The sequence below is a fragment of the Lactuca virosa genome, chromosome 1 (genome assembly GCF_052849685.1).
Source record: "Lactuca virosa cultivar CGN04683 chromosome 1, Lactuca_virosa_CGN04683_v6, whole genome shotgun sequence".
Taxonomy (NCBI): Eukaryota; Viridiplantae; Streptophyta; class Magnoliopsida; order Asterales; family Asteraceae; genus Lactuca; species Lactuca virosa.
This window is the reverse complement of record NC_136426.1, coordinates 55400794-55424078: the sequence shown is the minus strand read 5'-3', so window position 1 is coordinate 55424078 and position 23285 is coordinate 55400794. Positions and strand designations below refer to the sequence as shown.

At 36.5% G+C, this 23285-nt stretch overlaps 1 protein-coding gene across 1 annotated transcript; it reads right to left on the bottom strand.

Annotated features, from left to right (window-relative positions):
• Positions 1 to 838: 838 nt before the first annotated feature.
• Positions 839 to 1153, bottom strand: LOC145114088 (uncharacterized). The gene has a single exon (XM_079050097.1). The coding sequence runs from the start codon at positions 1151 to 1153 to the stop codon at positions 839 to 841; it is 315 nt and encodes a 104-aa protein (XP_078906223.1).
• Between the last annotated feature and the right edge of the window lie 22132 nt (positions 1154 to 23285).

Here is a 23285-nt window from a genome sequence, read left to right as displayed (position 1 = left end):
TCTCAACCTCGTGCTTAAACTCTTTGAACCTTTCAAATGTTTTTGATTTATGTTTGATCATATAGATATATCTATATTTGCTATAATTATCTGTAAATGTCATGTAGTATCGATTAGTGTCCCTTGTAGAAGATCTGAAGGGACCGTACACATTCTTATGGATAAGGTCCAAAAATTATTCACCTCTTTCACATATTCCAGTGAAAGGTGATTTTGTCATCTTGCACAAAAGACAAGACTCGCATTCATCATCCGACCTTAAGTCAAATGATTCTAACACTTCATCCTTTTAGAGTTGGGCGATGCGTTTATTGTTAAGGCGCACAAGACGACAATGCCAGAAGTATGCTTTGTCTACACTATTAGAAAAATCAATATGGAATACACTATTGCCTAAGTTATCAACACATGCCACAGTTTCATACACACTATTACAAGGTAAAGCTTTAAACATAAAAACACCAATTTTATAAACCATAATTGAACCACTTTCATTATCAAATGAATATAGAAAACCTTTTATGAACAATGGATGAAATGAAATAATGTTTTTTTTCTCAATTTTTGACGAATAACAGCAATTAATAAAATCAAACCTAACCCCCCTATGAAACAGAAGCCTATATATCCCAATCTTGGTAACAGGTGAAGAGCGCCTATTCCCTATGATCAGGTTCAACCTTCCATGATCCACTTCCTCACTTTCTCTTAGACCCTTCATATCAGTGCAAATGTGAAAACCACATCCCGTATCAACGACCCAAGAGTGAGAAATTTGTTTGTTATTAATTTGAATAGTATACGTACCTGATGAGGAGCCAAATGGCTTGATCTTCCGCTATTTCAACTCTTGAATGTACTTTGGGTAGCTTCTTATCCAATGCCCTTTGTCGCCACATTGAAAGCAAGTGGTCTCCTTTGGATCACTAACAGCAGGAACATCAAAGTTAGGATTTGTCTTTGATCCACTATCAGAAGCTCGTGCATGGGCCTTGTCCTCCCAGTTTGATTGAGAGTTAGCCTTCCTCTTCTTTCCTCTTTTTTGACCAATGGCCAGGACAAGGGGATTTGTCGCAAAAGGGACATGATTTTTCTTAATTCCTGATTCAACCGTCTGCAACAAGTTGTGGAGTTGGGTCAATGTCGTCTCCATGTTGGTCAAATGATAAGTCAGGATGAACTGATCATAACTACGAGGCAAAGAGTTAAGGACAATGTCAATGGCCAACTCGTGGTAGAGCTGGCAATGGTTGACCTAGGTTGGGTTCGAGTTTAACCCATTTATTAATTGGGTTGAAGTTTTTAACCCAGCCCAACCTGTTTATTTAAACGGGTTGATATTTCCAACCCAACCCAACCTTTTAGATAAATGGGTTGTCATCAGGTTGACGTGTTTATGTATTTACCAACCTAACCTACTACATAAATTTGTTAAACTTGGGTTAGCCAATTTAAAATAAAATAAAAATTAAATAAATTAACAGAAAGTTACACCAATTAAATTAGTTCCAGACGTAAATAAAGTTTCAAAGTATGAAAAAACACAATCCTAATTCACAAATACTCATAAACTGTTCAAATAACATTAAAAATGTTTAATTTCGGAATGATTTTGGAGAGTGGCTAGTATTTTCGGTGCTAAGAAAAAAGATGAAAATTAGGAATGAATGTTTTTAAAACATAAATAATAATACAACATTATAATTTATAAATTAATACTTTGATTAATAGATGATAATATCCATATAATTATTAAATTAAATATACATTAAAGTTAAATGGGTTGACGAGTTGAAAACAGGTTGATAATTTTTACCCAACCCAACTTATTTAATTAAATGGGTAAGCGGGTTGACCTATTTAACTTTAATGGGTTGAAAATCTCAACCCAACCAACTAATTTTGGGTTGGGTCGATTTTTTCCGAATCTAATTCCTGGTCAAACGAAACATTGAGCTTTTCCAACCGTTCCACAAATCTCTGCATTTTTTTTTGCACATGAGCACAAACAGAGTCTCGTTCCTTCATCTTGCATGCCATGAGAGACTTGATCACTTCATAGCGTTGTTGTCTTGATTTCTTGTGAAGCGTTTCCACAAGATGAAGGTACATTTCATATGGCCAGTAGTCCTCGTAGAACTTCTATAGCTCTGACGCCATGGTAGCATCCATGATGCAAACGAACATAGTGGCGTCATCATAATGTTTTTAATAGAAAGATATTTCATCAGGAGAAGCGGTCATTTCATTGATTTTAATAAGTGGCTTCTTGAAAACATACTCTTTGTTCTCGTATCGAAGATTCATCTTCAGATTTCTCATCCAGTCCATGTAGTTTGGATCAGTCGGTTTCTCTTTTGACAGAATCGACAAGAGATTTAAGTTGGCGTTTTGAGTGGAGGTTTGAGGAGCAGGAGCATCACCATTTCCAGACATCTATATGAGATATAGTTTTAGTTAGTTGATATAAATCCTTAATATTTTAACCCAATTTCATATTCAAGGCTAGGATCCAAAAAATAGTTCACAATTAAGAAAAGGGATGTTGTAAAATTATTGCAAATTTATTAAGGTAGGTAAAACGATTTTCCAATTTCAATCTTATGAAACTCCTAGATCATTTGAGAATCATTGAATCATATCAATGACATGTTTAATCTCAAATTATGCTCTTCAGTTTAGTGGCTGGGATACCGACGATCACAAACAAGATGTGAATAACCATGCAAACCCGCTTGACAACCCCGATGTCATTTATAATCTCAAATTGGCGTGTCGGTAAATCTCACATGCTCCACCAATAATGATAATTTCCGGGTTGTTCCATCATCAAAACTTATAGTCCCAAATTAGTATGTCGGTTAACCACGCACGCTCCACTAACAACTTGTTGAATAATGTTTTTGTAGGTGACCATCACTGAAATAAGACGAACTGTTTTCATACTATCTAACAAATATTATCAGTTATTTCAGGATAAATCAATGCGTAATCAAAACGGCATATACGAAAACACGTGAATGACAAAAACGCAAAGACGTAAATTCACAACTCGACAAGTCTCAAACCGCATGAAGATAAGAATCTCAAGACTCAAGTCATGCAACTCAAACCACTTGCAAAACGAATACAAGATCAAAAACGAATCAAACAAAAGCAAGATGATTCATGAACCCGACTCGACTCGCATACCAAACCACATGGATCAAAAACAATTCAGAACCAAACTGATCAGCCCCATGCGACCAACCCGAGGCCCGAGCCTGAACCGCACAAGACAGCATCAATTTCAGACCAAAACGATCAGGTCCCGCGACCTACCCGCGACCCGCGTCCATACCCGCGTAGATCGAGTTCTTCACTTCAGCTATTCAGATCGCAAGAAGCAGTCGTGCACGCGACCTACCCGCGACCCGCATCCATACCCGCGTAGATCGAGTTCTTCACTTCAGCTATTCAGATCGCAAGAAGCAGCCATGCACGCGACCTACCCGCGACCCACGCCCACACCCGCGTAGATCGTTTTTACTTCAGGTCCAAACCACTCTGCTATACGCGACCATGCATGCGACCCGCGCATAAACCGCGTAAGACTCACCCATGCAAGAAATACCCACGAATATATATTATATATATGTATATTGTGTGTATATATATATATATATACATGTATCGTATATATATACATATGAAGGAAGAAACAAGAAAACACAAAAGCAAAAGTCTCCATCACATATGTTTCTTCTTTCTTTCTAAACCCACAGCTTCATCATCACTTCCAGCATACATACCACTTAGAAATTACTTTTGAATATATATAGATGCATATGCATCGTGTGTATGTGTGTGCTGTGAGGAAAGAAAGCAAAGACAGCACAAAAGAAGAAAACCCACTTGCATGCTTCCAACTTCTTTCCAGCTTTCACTCCTCAACAATGTTTACTTTCCCTTAAACAAAAGAGAGTTGCCTAGAGTATTTGTGCATATATATGGATGCATGCAAGAAGAGATGTGTGTGGAGAAAAACACCAAAGTGTGAATAAAATCACCAAAGTGTGGGAGTGTTGTGGGTAAATACACCAAAAAGAGAGAGAGAGAGAGAGAGCATACGTGAGTATGTGTGTGTGTGGATGTATGTGAGTGTATTGTGTGTGTTAGAGAGTGTTTAAAGAGTTTTCATTGTAATATTCTGTAACTCTTTCACTCCAGAAGAAGAAAGCCAAAGCCAAGACCAACAAGCTTCAAGAACAACCTCTTCTTCAAGAACAACTCAAGAACACAAACACTATTCATCATCTTCCTCACATTCAACCCATCAAACAAAGCATACACCACCTTTTTTACTACACCAATCACCACCAAACACCTATCTCACATCAAACTACCAAAAACCCAACCACAAAACAACCCTAAACAAGATGAAGAACTTCTAATCTGTGCATGCAAACTGCAAGAACACGACCCTTGTTAAGCAACCCATAAACTTACACGACCCGTGTAAACACCAAACCCAGAAATTCTCTAAACCTTGAACACGCCCAGTGTTGAATCCAAGCCAAATATCTACACGACCCGTGTTCAACCTCTGCCCAAAAAGACCCTTTCAAAACAACCAATACCGACATCCAAAACAACCGATACCAACACCCAAAACAACCGATACCAACACCCAAAACAACCGATACCAGCACCCAAAACAACCAATACCAACACCCAAAACAACCCATACCAACACCCAAATCAACCAATACCCATACCCAAATCAACCAAGACAACATACCCACCTTACCAACAACAACCTCTCAAAACAACCAGAAATACCTTAAATACAATTACATAAAAACTAGTGTATTTGTCTTACTGTATAAACAATTGAGTAACATTATTTTGAATAAATTTTATGTTACTTATACCTGATTGAACATTGAACAAATAGAGACACAGTCTATTAAGATCCAGTCCAATCCTAAGCCGTTCAGTCATTTATTTGACAAACGTACTTTATAGACCAGTCGTTCCACAAGTCCAGTTCAAAACCCACCTACTATATCTATATTTATATATTTTATTACAGCTTTATGTCATTTAAATACTGTCATTTATTTCATTTATAGCTTTCAGTCATTTATAGCTTTCTAGTATTTATTTATTCCGCATTCTTATTTTTCCGCATCTTATCTGATTAAATATATATCTGTCACCTAGTAACTAGGTATCCGAGCCTTTTATTTGTGGTAATCAGATTGTAATATATTTCTAACAATTGGTATCAGAGCTTGTGTGATTTACTTTGAAATTTTTGTCGAAAACCTTTGGTTAGCGTTTTTTTTTTAAAACCTTCCATTAGCGTTTCTTTAAAAATTTCATTTTAATATCACTTGTTCAAAATCCTTTTAAAAAAATAATAATAATAATAATAATAATAAATAATAAAAAAAAATTATAAAAAAAAAAAAACTTCTTAAAAACATAAAATGTCTTCTACAAAACCTTCGAGAGCTCCAAATGTCATTGAACAGGTATGGTCTATGATCTCTGAACTTGGTTTTTCAAAAACAATTTTTCAGTCCCACATAACCAAGATTGAGAAAAGTTTAGAAGCTGATCTCAAAAAATATCATGACACAATGATAAATTCCGATATTTGCAAATCTGAGTTACAAACCTTGCAACTCAAATTTGGAGAATCAACAAGGATAAATAACAAATTGGAAAGAGACGTTGAAAGAAAATCAGAAGATTATAATCACGTCTTGGAACAATTAAATCAGACCGTAATTCAGAAAAGGGATTTGGAACAAAAAAAATCAGTCGGCCATTTCTTCTGAAACAAAAGATGTTTTAGAAATGGAAATCCTTCAGTTGAAACAAAACCTTCAAGAATCAACTGAAAAATACAATGCTTTAAATGAAAAACTGACTGATTCCTTTAAACAAATCAATTTTCTTGAAACAGAAAACAAAAGATTGGTATGGAACATGGATTCTATCAAAATTGCCAGAAAGCTAAGTGATGATATTTTCACCAAGGCAAACACCTTGGGAGCTGGCAAAATTGATACGAATTACAGACCAGGAATTGGAAGAGAATCATTTGAAATTGAACAAGTAAAATCTGAAACAGATTCTACTAGTTCATTATCTCACCAAATCCAATATACCAATAAAACCACCATAACCCCACCCAAAAACCCAAACATTTCCAAAAACCAACCAAAGAAACCTGTTCAACCCTACGTAACATCTCAAAAACAGGTTTCTAAACAAAAACCAAAACCTTTTCAAAAACCTGTTGAAAACCGCTTTCAAGAGATCACCTTTAACTATACAAGGAACTTTCAAAAACCTTCAAATCAGAAAGTTCCAAACCATCATCAACAAAAAGCTTTTCAAAACCACTCTTCACATCCCAGAAATGAAGAAAACTCTTCAAGCAAATCTTCAAATTTAGGATGTCCGTCACCAAATCACAGATTTTATAAACCCACAGGTTTTCAAAAACAAATCATATCTTGGGAAAACTTTATAAATAAAATCAAACCTCAACCAATCCATCCTCAAAAACCAAACTCTTGTAGCAGCGTGAATTCAAATGCTACAAGAAATTCATTAAAAAAACCCAAAATAACAAACAAACCAAAACCTATTCATATTTGGGTACCTAAAACTTCTGTCTGATTGCAGGTACCTAATGCTGGAGAACCCAATGATGATACATGGTATATCGATAATGGCTGTTCCAAGCATATGACAGAAAATCGGAACACTTTACCCAAAACCCAATCAACAATTGGTATCAACCTTCAACAAATTGGTATCAACAATCAAGACAAAAAGTTCACCTCAACAACAAACAACCTCTCCCTAACCAACAGCCTCAACTACCCCACTAGTTAAATCTCCTTCCCAGTTGAGTCCCCAAAACCACATACCACTAAAACTTCAACAATTGGTATAAACCTCCAATCCCCAAAACCACATACCTCTAACCTTCAACAATTGGTATAAACCACCTACAAAACCCTAAAAACCTCCAACAACCACTGAAGGAACTCATCAAATAAACCAAAATGAGGCAGATCAATTCATGGGGGAACCATCAACACATACTTCCTCATTGGAACAAACACCAAAATCCTCCTTTGAACACCCAATCCCCCCAAAAAAAAAGGCCAAAACAATCCTGATGCATCATTTATGGGGGAACCTTCAAACCCATTCCAAGATGAAACACTCGGTGAAAAACAAATGAAAAGTGCTTTCCTTTCAAAAATACCAAAAACATTCAAATAACCAATATTTCCAAAAACATTCAGAAAAACAAATCTTCAAAAAAATTAATAAAAGACTTGCCATAATAAGCTTTTATAGAACCTTGTGATTAATCTTCTCTTGACTTAATTTTCAGATGCTTATGCTCGATGAAGATTTTAAGTCATATTGATTCTCAATTGGAGTGAAGGTTCAAATCTCCTACTTTTCATATATGTATATAACTTTATTTCCTTCGATTTTATTTCATTAATGACGATTTTAAAAAAAAATCAAGGGACATAAGGTTAGGAGGTTCAGATGAAAACAAAAACCCATGTGAGAATTTGTGCCTCGTCGATCTAAATCATTGTGGAAATCATTTCTTGTGAGCTTAGGTGTGTCGCTATTGCTTATAAGGTATAACCGATTATACCTTGTCACGGTCTCATTTTTGCTTAGATATCAAAATGACCAGGGACGATACATTCATTTCTTACATACTAGACAAACTGTCTTTTATGCCACCTTTCCCTACCCAGATAAATGCCAACCAAAAATGAAGACTTGCGATCCCATGATCCATCAAGCAAAGACGACATATCCTTACAAGAAAACCAAAGGAGAAACAAAGATCGTTTATCTCCAACAAATGGTATCAAAAAACCCCACAGGAGAAACAAAGATCTATCAACATCCAATCCTCAAAGACAAATCAACAAGATAGCCAAACCATTCACCGAAGAAATACCAAACAAAACAAAAATTTTCTACATTTGGTATTTTCAAAACAAACTTTCAACCAAATGGTTATTTCAAAACAAAAATCATAAAATTCACGATTTGTTTTAACCATTTTTGACAAAAGAAGATAGCTAAATCACTCAAGTCAAATACTCTTAAAAACTCTCAAATGTAGCAAACTCTCAAAACAAAATATCTTTTTACAGTAAATCGATATTGATCAACAAACAGGACACTATCAAAGAGAAGCTGCAACAACAATGAATTTCCCGGGATACTGTAGCCTTTATCATTGAAGATTCTTAGCTGCAAACTGCACTATGAAAATTGCTAAACCCCTCTACATGTATTTCCCGACGGAGAGAGAGTGAACGTTAATGGCATGAATGAAGAAACCCGCTGAGTAATGCCGAAACCAGTCTTATGTGATTGATTATCTAATAATGAGGCTAAGTGACTTACAGGAAAAGCATAGCTGAACACCTCCAATATGAGTGTGAGTCGTCAGAGAGAGATATCACTCATTTTTAGTGATCATTAACCTGTTCTGCTGCCAGAACAACCAAACACCCAAGTGAAGTGTGAGCTATACCAATAAGCGTTCATCTGAATCGACCTGTTAGACCACTTGTCGTCAGAAATAATGCTATAAAATCTTAAGAAATCTCTTTAGATACATATATGGCTACCCTTTGATAACCGAACCCGAGACTTTGATTCGGAAACAAATTTCTGAAAATCTTTTACATAAGATATGTTAAACAAAGTCACAAGCTTTCAAAACGATCACTATGTTTTATATATATCTTATCATTGACAAAAACTTTTATCCCAAATCTTCAAGATTAAAATTGTTAATGTGATAATATTTGCCCTTATTTCATTAATGATCACATAGGGGGAAATTGTTGAATAATGTTTTTGTATGTGACCATCACTGAAATAAGACGAACTGTTTTGATACTATCTAACAAATATTATCAGTTATTTCAGGATAAATCAATGCGTAATCAAAACGGCATATACGAAAACACGTGAATGACAAAAACGCAAAGACGTAAATTCACAACTCGACAAGTCTCAAACCGCATGAAGATAAGAATCTCAAGACTCAAGTCATGCAACTCAAACCACTTGCAAAACCGAATACAAGATCAAAAACGAATCAAACCAAAGCAAGATGATTCACGAACCCGACTCGACTCGCATACCAAACCACATGGATCAAAAACAATTCAGAACCAAACTGATCAGCCCCATGCGACCAACCCGCGGCCCGAGCCTAAACCGCACAAGACAGCATCAATTTCAGACCAAAACGATCAGGTCCCGCGACCTACCCGCGACCCGCGTCCATACCCGCGTAGATCGAGTTCTTCACTTCAGCTATTCAGATCGCAAGAAGCAGCCATGCACGCGACCTACCCGCGACCCGCGTCCATACCCGCATAGATCGAGTTCTTCACTTCAGCTATTCAGATCGCAAGAAGCAGCCATGCACGCGACCTACCCGCGACCCACGCCCACACCCGCGTAGATCGTTTTTACTTCAGGTCCAAACCACTCTGCTATACGCGACCATGCATGCGACCCGCGCATAAACCGCGTAAGACTCACCCATGCAAGAAATACCCACGAATATATATTATATATATGTATATTGTGTGTATATATATATATACATGTATCGTATATATATACATATGAAGGAAGAAACAAGAAAACACAAAAGCAAAAGTCTCCATCACATGTGTTTCTTCTTTCTTTCTAAACCCACAGCTTCATCATCACTTCCAGCATACATACCACTTAGAAATTACTTTTGAATATATATACATGCACATGCATTGTGTGTATGTGTGTGTTGTGAGGAAAGAAAGCAAAGACAGCACAAAAGAAGAAAACCCACTTGCATGCTTCCAACTTCTTTCCAGCTTTCACTCCTCAACAATGTTTACTTTCCCTTAAACAAATGAGAGTTGCCTGGAGTATTTGTGCATATATATATATATATATATATATAGATGCATGCAAGAAGAGATGTGTGTGGAGAAAAACACCAAAGTGTGAATAAAATCACCAAAGTGTGGGAGTGTTGTGGGTAAATACACCAAAAAGAGAGAGAGAGAGAGAGAGAGAGAGAGAGAGAGAGAGAGAGCATATGTGAGTATGTGTGTGTGTGGATGTATGTGAGTGTATTGTGTGTGTTAGAGAGTGTTTAAAGATTTTTCATTGTAATATTCTGTAACTCTTTCACTCCAGAAGAAGAAAGCCAAAGCCAAGACCAACAAGCTTCAAGAACAACCTCTTCTTCAAGAACAACTCAAGAACACAAACACTATTCATCATCTTCCTCACATTCAACCCATCAAACAAAGCCTACACCACCTTTTTTACTACACCAATCACCACCAAACACCTATATCACATCAAACTACCAAAAACCCAACCACAAAACAACCCTAAACAAGATGAAGAACTTCTAATCTGTGCATGCAAACTACAAGAACACGACCCTTGTTAAGCAACCCATAAACTTACACGACCCGTGTAAACACCAAACCTAGAAATTCTCTAAACCTTGAACATGCCCAGTGTTGAATCCAAGCTAAATATCTACACGACCCGTGTTCAACCTCTGCCCAAAAAGACCCTTTCAAAACAACCAATACCGACATCCAAAACAACCGATACCAACACCCAAAACAACCGATACCAACACCCAAAACAACCAATACCAACACCCAAAACAACCCATACCAACACCCAAATCAACCAATACCTATACCCAAATCAACCAAGACAACATACCCACCTTACCAACAACAACCTCTCAAAATAACCAGAAATACCTTAAATACAATTACATAAAAACCAGTGTATTTGTCTTACTGTATAAACAATTGAGTAACAGTATTTTGAATAAATTTTATGTTACTTATACCTGATTGAACATTGAACAAATAGAGACACAGTCTATTAAGATCCAGTCCAACCCAAAGTCGTTCAGTCATTTATTTGACAAACGTACTTTATAGACCAGTCGTTCCACAAGTCCAGTTCAAAACCCACCTACTATATCTATATTTATATATTTTATTACAGCTTTATGTCATTTAAATACTGTCATTTATTTCATTTATAGCTTTCAGTCATTTATAGCTTTCTAGTATTTATTTATTCCGCATTCTTATTTTTCCGCATCTTATCTGATTATATATATATATCTGTCACCCAGTAACTAGGTATCCGAGCCTTTTATTTGTGGTAATCAGATTGTAATATATTTCTAACACAACTTATAAAGAGTGATATGTGTTTTCATGGATTAGTATACATCTCACATTTTTTCTAAAGTAACTAGAGTGATATTTTTAAAGAATGTTCTAGTACTTTATAGCATTATACTTTTAATGATATTATGTCCTATAAAATCCGTTTGGTTAACGAACCTCCACCATACAACGGAGCGGTGGGTGAAAATGACACTCATTCAACGGTCATTTTATAGGTCGTTTCCATATACCTCCTTATAGCATGGCTTCCTGAATGAGGCGTACTATAGATTTAACTGATTTTTCTTATACATATAGTATTAAACGTTTATATATATATATATATATATATATATATATATATATATATATATATATATATATATATATATAAGGATGTAATTTAAAACCTTTTAGAACACAAGGTTTAAATATTAATTATCTAAATTAATCATATAATTAATTAATCAATTCAAACCTATCATGGATTTATAATTAACTTCTAATTAGTCTTGTAATTAATTTAATTATCAAATCCATAAGGATAATCTTAATTAATCTTATAATTAAACATTATCTCATTTAAAATTATCTCCTAATATTTAGGGTTTTTATTTTAATCATCTAAGGACAGCAAAATCGGATTCTGCTAGAAATCAAAACAGATAATTACCAATTAAAACCACACAAATCAGATTAGGTAGAAACTCTCGAATTTTCATTTTTGAGTTGAGTTCATGTCGTGACACAAGCTCTGTCACGTCGTGAAAACAATATTTCGAATTTTTTTTGTTCAATTCAACTAATGTCTCAGTTTCTTGCCACTAGCACCCCAACAGTTCCAAAAAGAGAAAAGAACTAGTATCTCCAACCTTGAAGCACAAGTGGGACATATAGTTACATCCTTGAGCAAGTTGAAGTCCCGTGGAAAATTACCTTCTCAAACTGATAAGAACCCAAATGTTAATGCAATGACCTTGAGAAGTGGTAAACGAACCGGAGAGAGTAGCTCAAAGAAGAAGTCAATGGAAAATGAGGAAGAAATAGAGATCAGTCCCATTGAGGATCATATTGTCAAAAATGGTGCAGAAACCGGAGTTTCAAAGAAGACTACCCCTCTAGTCACTCCAATAGCCAATCAACCTCCATTTCCATCCCGACTTGCAACTTCAAAGAAGAATGCGGAGGAGAAAGAAATCTTGGACACCTTTCGAAAGGTGAAGGTAAACATTCCATTACTTAATGCAATCAAGTAAATCCATAGATATGCAAAAATTTTGAAAGAACTTTGCATAAATTAAAGGAAATTAAAAGGAAATGAAAAGATTTCAATAAACGAAAATACATCCGCGGTTTTACAAAGAAAACTCCCACCTAAATGTAAAGACCCCGAAATGTTTACGATTCCTTGCAAAATATGGGATGTTACTTTTAGTAGTGCAATGCTTGATCTTTGGTGCTTCTATTAATGTCATGCCCTACTCAGTATATGAATCACTAAATTTTGGTCCTTTAAATGAAACAAGTGTCATAATTTCACTTGCGGATAAATCAAGTGTTTTTCCTAGGGGTGTCTTATAAGATGTTTTAGTGCAAGTGAATCAATTGGTCTTCCCAACGGATTTATATGTGATTGATTTAGAGGAACAAGTTTCCTCCAAATCGGCTCTAATCTTGTTTGGAATACCATTTTTGAAAATGGCTAGGACAAAGATTGATGAGCATGCGGGTAACTTAACAATGGAATTTGATGGTGAAACAATACGCTTTAATATTTATGATGCGATGAGATATCCTAGTGATGTCTTATCTTTATATTTTGTTGATGTTGTTCAACCACTAACCCAAGAGTTGTTTGTGTTGACAAATTGTGACATGTTGGAGATGATTCTAAGCAAAAGGCTTGATTGTGGAAAGCATGCAAAGAAACTAAGCTCTATTCTTTAAACCCGGAAGTTGAGAAGTTGGTTAACAATTTGGAGGTCAAGAAAACTACATAATTTTATGTCAAGAAAATCGAATTGCCTCAAACTCACACAAAGTTTCCACCTTCCATTATTCAACCACCTGAGTTGGAGCGAAAGGTTTTACCTCAACACTTGAAGTATGCCTACTTAGGAAAGAACGAGACTCTTCCAGTTAACATTTTTACTCACTTAACCGAATTTGAAGAAGAGCAGCTCCTCAAGGTGCTGAAGGAACACAAGGAAGCCATGGGTTGGATGATTGCGGGTATCAAAGGGTTAAATCCTTCCACTTGTATGCACAAAATTTTGATGGAGGACGAGTGCAAACCAATCCGGGATACATAAAGAAGGTTGAATCCGCCTATGATGGAAGTTATGAAGAAAGATATATAAAAGCTCCTTGATGCATGCATGATTGGATAGCAAGTGGGTGATCCCGGTGTAAGTGGTACCAAAAAAAGATGAGGATCACGGTGGTCGAGAACAACAAAGGTATTATGGTCCCCACCCATATGCAATATAGGTGGAGAGTATGTATTGACTACCGAAAGCTTAATGCAAGCATGAGAAAATACTATTTTCCATTACCTTTCATTGATCAAATGTTAGAAAGGTTGGCCGATAAATCTCATTATTGTTGTCTAGATGGGTATTCTGGTTTCCACCAAATCTCGGTGGCACCGGAAGACCAAGAAAAGACAACATTTACATGTCCGTTTGGAATATTTGTGTACCATAGGATTCCATTTGGATTGTGTAATGCCCCGACCACTTTCCAACGTTGTATGGTTAGTATTTTCTCAGAATCTGTCGAAAACATAATTGAAGTTTTTCTGGATGATTTTACAGTATACAGAAACTCCTTTCAAGAGTGTTTGACCAACCTCACAAAAATTTTGAAAATATGCATTGAAACAAATTTGGTTTTGAATTTTGAAAAAATATCATTTTATGGTGATTCAATGCAAAGAAAGGAATCGATGTAAATAAGACTAAAATTAATGTTATTCAAAGCTTACCTTACACGACTTGTGTTTTGGAAGTTCGTTCTTTTTTAGGTCATGCGGGTTTCTACTGTTGGATTAGTGTCTCAGCCCGTAACTATATTTGGTATGTACTTGACCCGGTTATGCATGGTCCTTTTGGGTTGCCTTCACTAAAGCAACTTGACAAGGTAATTTGATATGAGAGAGAGGATATTATGGTTTATTAATATATTATAAGAATAATATATTAAAGGAGAAATCATATTTATTTAATTAGTATTAGTCATAAATTAATTAGGAATTAATTTGGTGACTAAAAGAGATTAATTAAATAAAGGGGCATAAACTGTCAAATGTGTGATAGTTGAATTTTGGGATGGGAAACCTAATGGACGAAGGGGAAACGAAATTATGATGAAGGATCATCATATTTTCGTCCAAGGGCCTTATTCCAGAAGCTTCCTTGGGCTACTTGGTGGCTAAGGTATCCATTAGGGTTTAGACTGAAACCCTAGCAGCTTGCAATATAAATAAGACCCCAAGGCTCCAATTTTCAGCCACTTGCTTCCAAGAGAAACCCTAGGGCCAAAAATTAGCATCCTCCCTCCTCTCTTAAAGTTGCCTTCTTGCTTGAGGTGTTTGTGATCCATTAGAGGAGTTACAATTGTGACTCTAAGCTCAAGAGAAGAAGAAAAGAAGATCTAAGCCAATCTTTGAAGAGGTAAACATCTAGATCTAATGTATTAAGTTAATTTTCGAATTATGTATGCTAGATTAGGGTTTGCAAGTCTTGGATTCAATGCATGTACAATAGAAAAACCTAGATCCAAGCATTAGGTTTTGTATGAGCACATAGGATTGTTCTTATGCTTAAAACCCATCAGTGGTATCAGAGACTGGTTGGTTTCTGTTGTATGTGATGCAATTGTCGAACTCTTTCTGAAAAAAGATTTTCTTGCCCCTGCCCGAACCAACTCAGCGAGTCAGTATCTGGACTCGGCGAGTTGGCCCTACTCGGCGAGTTCAGATTGCTACTCGGCGAGTTTGGGACTCAGACAGAGGATATCTCGGGATTTCTTGCTGTTTTGGTGAAGAATAATTGCCTTATATGTTTTTAACTGATAAAATTCGAATTTTATTGTTATTGAAAGATTATCCTTGCCAAAACACAAGATAATTACCAATTGATTAGATTATAGATTTCTTATATGATTAAAATTGATTATTTGAATTAATTGGGTAACTTATCTTGCAAGAAATTGAAATAGGTCAAATATAGATAATCACTAAATTAATTGTTTGATTTATATTATTTGTTATTTGATCCCTTGTGTTTTGAAAAGTTCAAAACTTTCCCTCAAGTTTTGAAATTTAATTTTTGATTAAAAGTTTAATTTTGAAAAATTTAAATTTCAACCCTTAGAATTTTACAAGTTTAAAATTCAATCTTATACTCTATCTATTACAAGATTAATATATATATATATATATATATATATATATATATATATATATATATATATATATATATATATATATATATATATATGTATGTATAAGAATAAGCTAGTCTTATCGCTAGTAGGCCTCATTCACGAAGCCAGTCTATAAGGTGGGTATAAGGTTGCTGCCTATAAAATGGCGCTTAATGGGTGTACACTCACACCTACCGCTTGCTAGACTGGTGGAGCGTCGTTAGCCGAACGGATAGGATAGGGCACTTAATTCCTCATTATATGTATAATGGAAATATTAAAGTAACTACATTGTTTTATAAATTCCCAATCTTAGTTACTTTAGGGTAAAATGTGAAAATGATGCTATTCCATGGAATTACACTTTGTACCCTTGTCAAACGTTAGTGGAGCGTGCGTGGCTAACCGACACACTAATTTGGGATTGACATTGGTGACAAAGGGTAGCTCGATATTTTATCATAGATCAATGGAGCGTGCGTGGCTAACCAGCACATTGATTAGGTGATGAAGACATTGAGTGCACCATGTTGATTCGCATGGTTATTCACAAACTTGTTTGCGATCCTCGGCATCCCAGTCGCAAATTTGAAGTGCATATCGAGATTTAAACATGCCATTAAAATGTTCAATGAATCTCAAAAGAAATATAGGAATTTTCAAATACATTTAAATCTTAATTTCTTTTCGTTTTTCATGGTGAGAATTAGTGAATCGTCATTCACTTACCTTCAAATTATTTACTTTTAGATTACGGCATCCCTTTTCTAAGTTGTAAATAATGTTGTTGGATCCTAGCCCTAATTTCTCATTTGGGTGTTTAATTGGGGATTCATTTCTAATCAAACTTTGTTGCAGATGTCTAACGCAAACGCAAACAACAACACTTCTGGGTCATTCTCGTTGATGAACCTATGTCAAAAGGTGACATTTGATGGCTCGAACTTCAACGAGTGGATGAGATACATTCGCATGATAACTCGCTACGAGGATAAAGAATATGTCCTCGACGGGAAGCTAGAAAAGATCAACCCAGAAGAAGCTGCTCCTGAAGAGATGGCCGCCTTTGAGGCCCACGAGCGTGATGCAACGAAAGTTCATTGCATCATGTTGGCCACCATGAACCTCGAACTCCAAAAGTCCTATGAGGACATGTATCCATATGAGATGCACCAAGATTTGCTGGACAGGTACCACTAGAGCGCGAGACAAGAGCGTTTTGAGATCATCACCAACATGATCACCGCTAGGATGGGGAGTGGAGAATCCCTAACTGCTTATTTGCAAAGAATGCAAAGGTATGTTGATCGTCTTCTCAAACTTAATGTTAAGTTTGATGAGGATTTGGCTATCGACATCATCCTCCACTCCTTGCCTTCCTGCTACAACCAGTTCAGAATGACCTACCATATGAACAAAGAAGAGATCACCCTGAGTAAACTTCAAGGGCTCCTGAGGACAGCTGAGAGCAACCTCAAGGACAAATCTATTGCATCATCCTCTAATGTAGCTGCTCCTGTGTTGGCAATTGGCCAAGGAAAGGGAAAGAAGAGGAAGGCTCCTTCTAAGAGCCACCATAAGGGTAAGACCCAAGATGGTTCCTCTTCTAGTGGGACCAAAGCAGGTTCTGTTAAGCCCTCTTCTGACCCCAAGGAAGCAGAGTACTTCTATTGCCACCAGAAGGGCCACTGGAAACGAAGCTGCCCTAAATATATGCAGGATATTAAGGATGGGAAGATAAAGCCCACCTTTGCAGGTATGTATTTAATTAAATCTAATAACTCATCACTTGCTACTTCATGGGTCCTTGATACTGGATGTGGTTAGCACATTTGTTCTGATTTGCAGGGGCTAAAAAAAAGTAGGGAAGTGGAGCATGGAAGGATAAACTTGATCATGGGAAACAAGAAGTCTTCACCAGTAACCAAGATCGGAGTTTATTCCTTAGTGTTGAGTAATAGGTTAGGGCTAGATTTAAATAATTGTTCCTATTTGCCAGATATGGCAAGGAACATCATTTCTTTTCATGGATTGTTTAGACAAGGTTTCAGATATTCGTTTGATAATAGTAATGGTTCTATTAATGCTTATTTGAATGGTGTCTTTTATTTCAATGCATTACCTTGTAATGGGATTTATGAATCTGTGTTAGTTATAGATAATTTAGGAAATGATGTTTTGAATATTGATTCGTCCACAAGTTTGGACAAAGCATGCTTGTGGCATTGTCGCCTTGGCCATTTTAACAAGAAACGCATAGCCCAACTCCAAAAGGATGGAGTCTTGGAGTCATTCGACTTTAGGGACGATGACGTGTGTGAATCTTGTTTACTTGGGAAGATGACCAAGTCACCCTTTACTGGTACATGTGAAAGGGGTGAGGGTGTATTGGATCTCATACATACAGATGTATGTGGACCCTCTCGATCCACCACAAGGGACGCTTGTCGCTTCTACGTGACTTTTACAGATGATTATAGCAGATATGGATATATCTACTTGATCAAGCAAAAGTCAAAAACCTTTGAAAAGTTCAAAGAGTTTAAGAATGAAGTGGAGAATCAGCTGGGCAGGAAAATCAAGATGCTTTGATCTGATCGAGGAGGAGAGTACCTAAGTCTTGAGTTTCACGACTATCTAAAAGAATGTGGAATAGTTTCACAATTGACGCCTCCTAGAACGCCACAATTGAATGGTGTGGCTGAGAGACGTAATCGAACCTTATTGGACATGGTTCGTTCTATGATGAGTCGTGCTTCGTTACCAATCTCATTCTGGGGGTATGCCTTAGAGACTGCCGCCCATATCCTTAACTTAGTTCCTACCAAGAAGGCTGCCAAGACACCTCACGAGATGTGGACAGGGAAAGCTCCCTTGTTAGCACATATCAAGGTTTGGGGTTGTGAAGCTTTCGTAAGACGAGAGACTCACGACAAGCTAGAACCTCGTAGTGAGAAGTGTTATTTCATCAGCTATCCACAGAAGTCTTTTGGCTATCTCTTCTATAGACCAAGTGACAATGTTGTCTTTGTTGCTAGGAGAGGAGTTTTCAGAGAGAGAGAACTCATAAGTCATGGAGATAGTGGGAGTCAGGTTGACCTTGAAGAGCTTCAAGAGTCAGGAGATGAAGGAACCTCTGACACTGGCGTTCAACCTGAGGAGGAAACTCCTGTTGAACCAATTGACCAGTCCTTACCTCTTAGACGATCGAGTAGAGTTATTGTTCCACCCCAGTTTTATGGTTTCCATATTTCTACTGACGGGGATACGTTTATTAGTGATAGTACACTAGTAAATCTGGACGAACCTAATAGCTACAAGGAAGCCATGGCAGGCCCAGAGTCTGCTAAATGGAAAGAGGCAATGGACAGCGAGATTCAGTCCATGTATGACAACCAAGTTTGGAATTTGGTTGACAATGTACCGGTTATGCATGGTCCTTTTGGGTTGCCTTCACTAAAGCAACTTGACAAGGGAATTTGATATGAGAGAGAGGATATTATGGTTTATTAATATATTATAAGAATAATATATTAAAGGAGAAATCATATTTATAAAATTAGTATTAGTCATAAATTAATTAGGAATTAATTTGGTGACTAAAAGAGATTAATTAAATAAAGGGGCATAAACTGTCAAATGTGTGATAGTTGATTTTGGGCTGGGAAACCTAACGGACGAAGGGGAAACGAAATTATGATGAAGGATCATCATATTTTCGTCCAAGGGCCTTATTCCAGAACGTTCCTTGGGCTACTTGGTGGCTAAGGTATCCATTAGGGTTTAGACTGAAACCCTAGCAGCTTGCACTATAAATAAGACCCCAAGGCTCCAATTTTCGGCCACTTGCTTCCAAGAGAAACCCTAGGGCCGAAAATTAGCATCCTCCCTCCTATCTCAAAGTTGCCTTCTTGTTTGAGGTGTTTGTGATCCATTAGAGGAGTTACAATTGTGACTCTAAGCTCAAGAGAAGAAGAAAAGAAGATCTAAGCCAATCTTTGAAGAGGTAAACATCTAGATCTGATGTATTAAGTTAATTTTCGAATTATGTATGCTAGATTAGGGTTTGCAAGTCTTGGATTCAATGCATGTACAATAGAGAAACCTAGATCCAAGCATTAGGTTTTGTATGAGCACATAGGATTGTTCTTATGCTTAAAACCCATCATCTACCGAGGGTTCATCAATGATTTTTCAAAGATAACAAGACCAATGTGCCAACTCTTGCAAAAGGAAGTCGATTTTGATTTCAATGAGGCGTGCAAATAGGCCTTTGACAAGCTCAAGGAGTTGCTTACATCCGGTCACACCATACAACCTCCAAATTCGGATCTCCCCTTTGAGATCATGTGTGATGCAAGCAACTATGCTACAGGCGATGTTTTGGGTCAAAAGAATGGAAGAGCCTCCCATTTGATCTACTATGCATCAAGAACTCTAGAAAATGCTCAAAGCAACTACTCTACCATGGATAAGGAGCTATTGACCATAATGTTCGCTTTGGAGAAGTTTAGGCAATATCTACTAGGTACCAAAGTAATTGTGCATTTAGATCATGCGTCTCTCAACTACTTGATGAAAAACAAAGATGTGAAGCTAAGACTCATCCAGAGGATCTTACTATTGCAAGAATTTGATATGGAAATTCGGGACAGGAGCGGATGTGAGAATCTTGTTGTCGACCACTTAAATCGAATCATTTCAAATGAAACTCCTCTCCCATTGCGGGATGAGTTTCCGGATGAGAATCTCTTTTCTCTTACTCAATCTATTCCTTGGGGTAACGATATCGTTAACTTTTGGTCACAGAAATGTATCCTGGAATATTCATACGTGCTTAAAAAGATAAATTTAAAAGTGATGCAAAATACTATGTGTGGTGTAACGCCTGCAGATTCGCGCTAGTCAATTTAGAGACAATGAGCGTCAAAAATGACTATTTGATAGAAGATTATTTAGAATAAATAATCTTAACCAAGCTATAGTATATGTCACAAAGGTTCCGTACATATAAAGAACGCCGAAATCTGAGTTATAACGAAGAAGTTATGACCAGTTGAAGTTTTACGGCAAAACCGGCACGGCACCGGGAATCGTAAAAAGTGAATTTTTGATAAACTATTTTTTAGCCTTATATATCTAAATGAAAGTTTTAGTATATGTTAAACCGAGAGCGTGCATAAAAAGAACGTCAAAATCTGACTTCGTATGAGGAAGTTATGATTTTTCTAAGATTTCGCATAACAGTATACAACCCAGAATTCGAATATTAGATCGACTGATTTTTAGCCTACATAACCTAAACGAGAATCGAAGGTCTCATTAATAGTAGCTCAACCGTAAAAAGACAGACGAAAACGGACGTCGGATGAAGAAGTTATGAATTTTTAACGAACTTTTCCTATCCCGGCCTGTTAAAAATATAACTTTAAAAATACAGTCAAAATTAGTCAACGGAGTCTAAACAAAAGTTGTAGAGTACGATCCCACCTACGCGTAGATATCAATAACGTCAAAAACAGTGCTCATATTCAAAAGTTACGGATTTTAGAAGATAATTAGTTTTTAGAGTAACCAGCGAGTGACATGTGGCACAATCTGAGCCGCACCTTCTTCCCCACGGCTTTGCATGAGATCGCGACACGTGGCACATTATGCCCAGCGTAATTTTGAATACGCTTAGTGTAACCCTTAAAAACTCATTACGCTCCGCGTAATTCTTGAGTACGTTAAGCGTACTCGGCGCTGGCAGCCTATAAATAGAGGCGTTTTTCCTCATTTTTCTTCACACCTTTTCTCAATTTCTCTCCCAAATACCCCGAAAGCCTGAATGATTTTCTCTAGACTTTCTTAGGAGTTAGTAGCGAGTCCCGGAGCGCCACAAGGCCCTGAGAAGAAGAGCTTTCGGCTCAAAAGTTCTGCCCGTGCAGATCCCGGTTCTTCGCTAAACACCCTTGTAAGTGAGTTATGCTTACCCTACTTTAAGTATAATTTATGTTTAAGTTGATTATCGTTATTATGAACCTATAAACAATATTTATTAGTGATTCCAAGTCATTATACTGATTGATCTACTTACGGAAATGATGTCTAGGCTGTGATTTAGTGAGGTGTTTAAAGTGGGATTTCCAAACAGTATACTTTGTATACCAAACGAACCCTACCTCCGATATGATCCTACTTGGTTGTTCCTTACTTCATAGATCATGAAAGAAGACTTTGAGTTAATGATGAATCTAGACTAATAATTAGTCGCAATAAAGATTAGACTAAAACTTAGCGATAATAATGCTAGGTTTCGTCGAAGGAAAATAGAATCGTTAGAAGCGAAGCGCTGCCCGAGTTTTGAATCATCACTTTAACAAGTGAGTGCATAGTTACTTTCATCTTACACATAGATATGAAGTATTTAGTATGTGCTATGTGTGCAAATTATATGTGTTCTTGATATCTATGCTGGATGAACAATTTTATACATGTTTTAATGATTTAAGTTGTATAAGTATGTTATATGTACAAATGTGTTGGGTGAAACATGGGTAGATGAATGATGGGAAATGAAAGATGATATAAGTAAACATTAGGAACTATGGATTTAGTGCTTTATGAATGGACATTGGCAGCTATGAACTTAGTGCCTGTCATATAAACCCTGGAAGAAACAGACTTCGGAAGGAATGAATGCAAGATAGATGATACTTAGGGTAGACCCTTAAGAATAAAGAAGATAATGGGAATGGGTAATTGGGTTAATGGTTTGATGATTAAACATAATAATTATATTATTGTGGGTTGAAAACCCTATGTACTCATCAGGTTTCCCAACCTGACCCACTCAAGTTTACTGTATCACATGTACCGATATGAAGTTACATTACTCTGAGAGATTAAGGAGATGTAAATCACTAGTGTTAATGAATGTAAGTTCTGTTTATGCTTATTTTTCTATATTGAAGATGACATCCTAACGTTTTAAAATGAATAAAATACTTTTCTTCGGAAATGCTTTGATAACGTATTTATCATGTTTTTCTGGGAACAAATTCCGCAACATTTTTCTTTAAAAGGATACTCTAATTTTCAAAACAAAGCGTAAACAAATCGGTCTTTTCTGGCTGTGAAAATGGGGATGTCACATTTGGTATCAGAGCATTAGTTTAAGTGAACTAGGAATAAGGATATATTTCTAGACTTAAACTTAGAATGCTAAGCGATGATTGTGAGGAAAGTGTCTATTGTACTTTAGTACACCTGAATAGACATGAGCACTAGCTCATTTAGGGAAAAATGCCTAACATGCTTTTATGTGCTAAATGATTTGTGTTGCTTTATGATGATATCGTCTGATCGAATCTATGGTCTGTTACGGACCGGATCTAGAAATTTTATGTGTTCAGATTTTTAAACGTTTAATTACGATATTAGAACTGGCATATAACTTTTCGGGGTGATAGGGAGATTTACACGTCGATCGTAAATAAAATCTTTCCTTTCTTAATTCTCGTCATTACACACCGGACGTCTAATTTGGTGTATAGGCCAAAATGGCAAGAACCCGAAGTGGAGTCTGAAACGCAAATGGAAATA

What these genes read in the sequence shown, in the direction of transcription:
- LOC145114088 (XM_079050097.1), bottom strand. Translation starts at nt 1,153, where the DNA reads ATGGAGACGACATTGACCCAACTCCACAACTTGTTGCAGACGGTTGAA.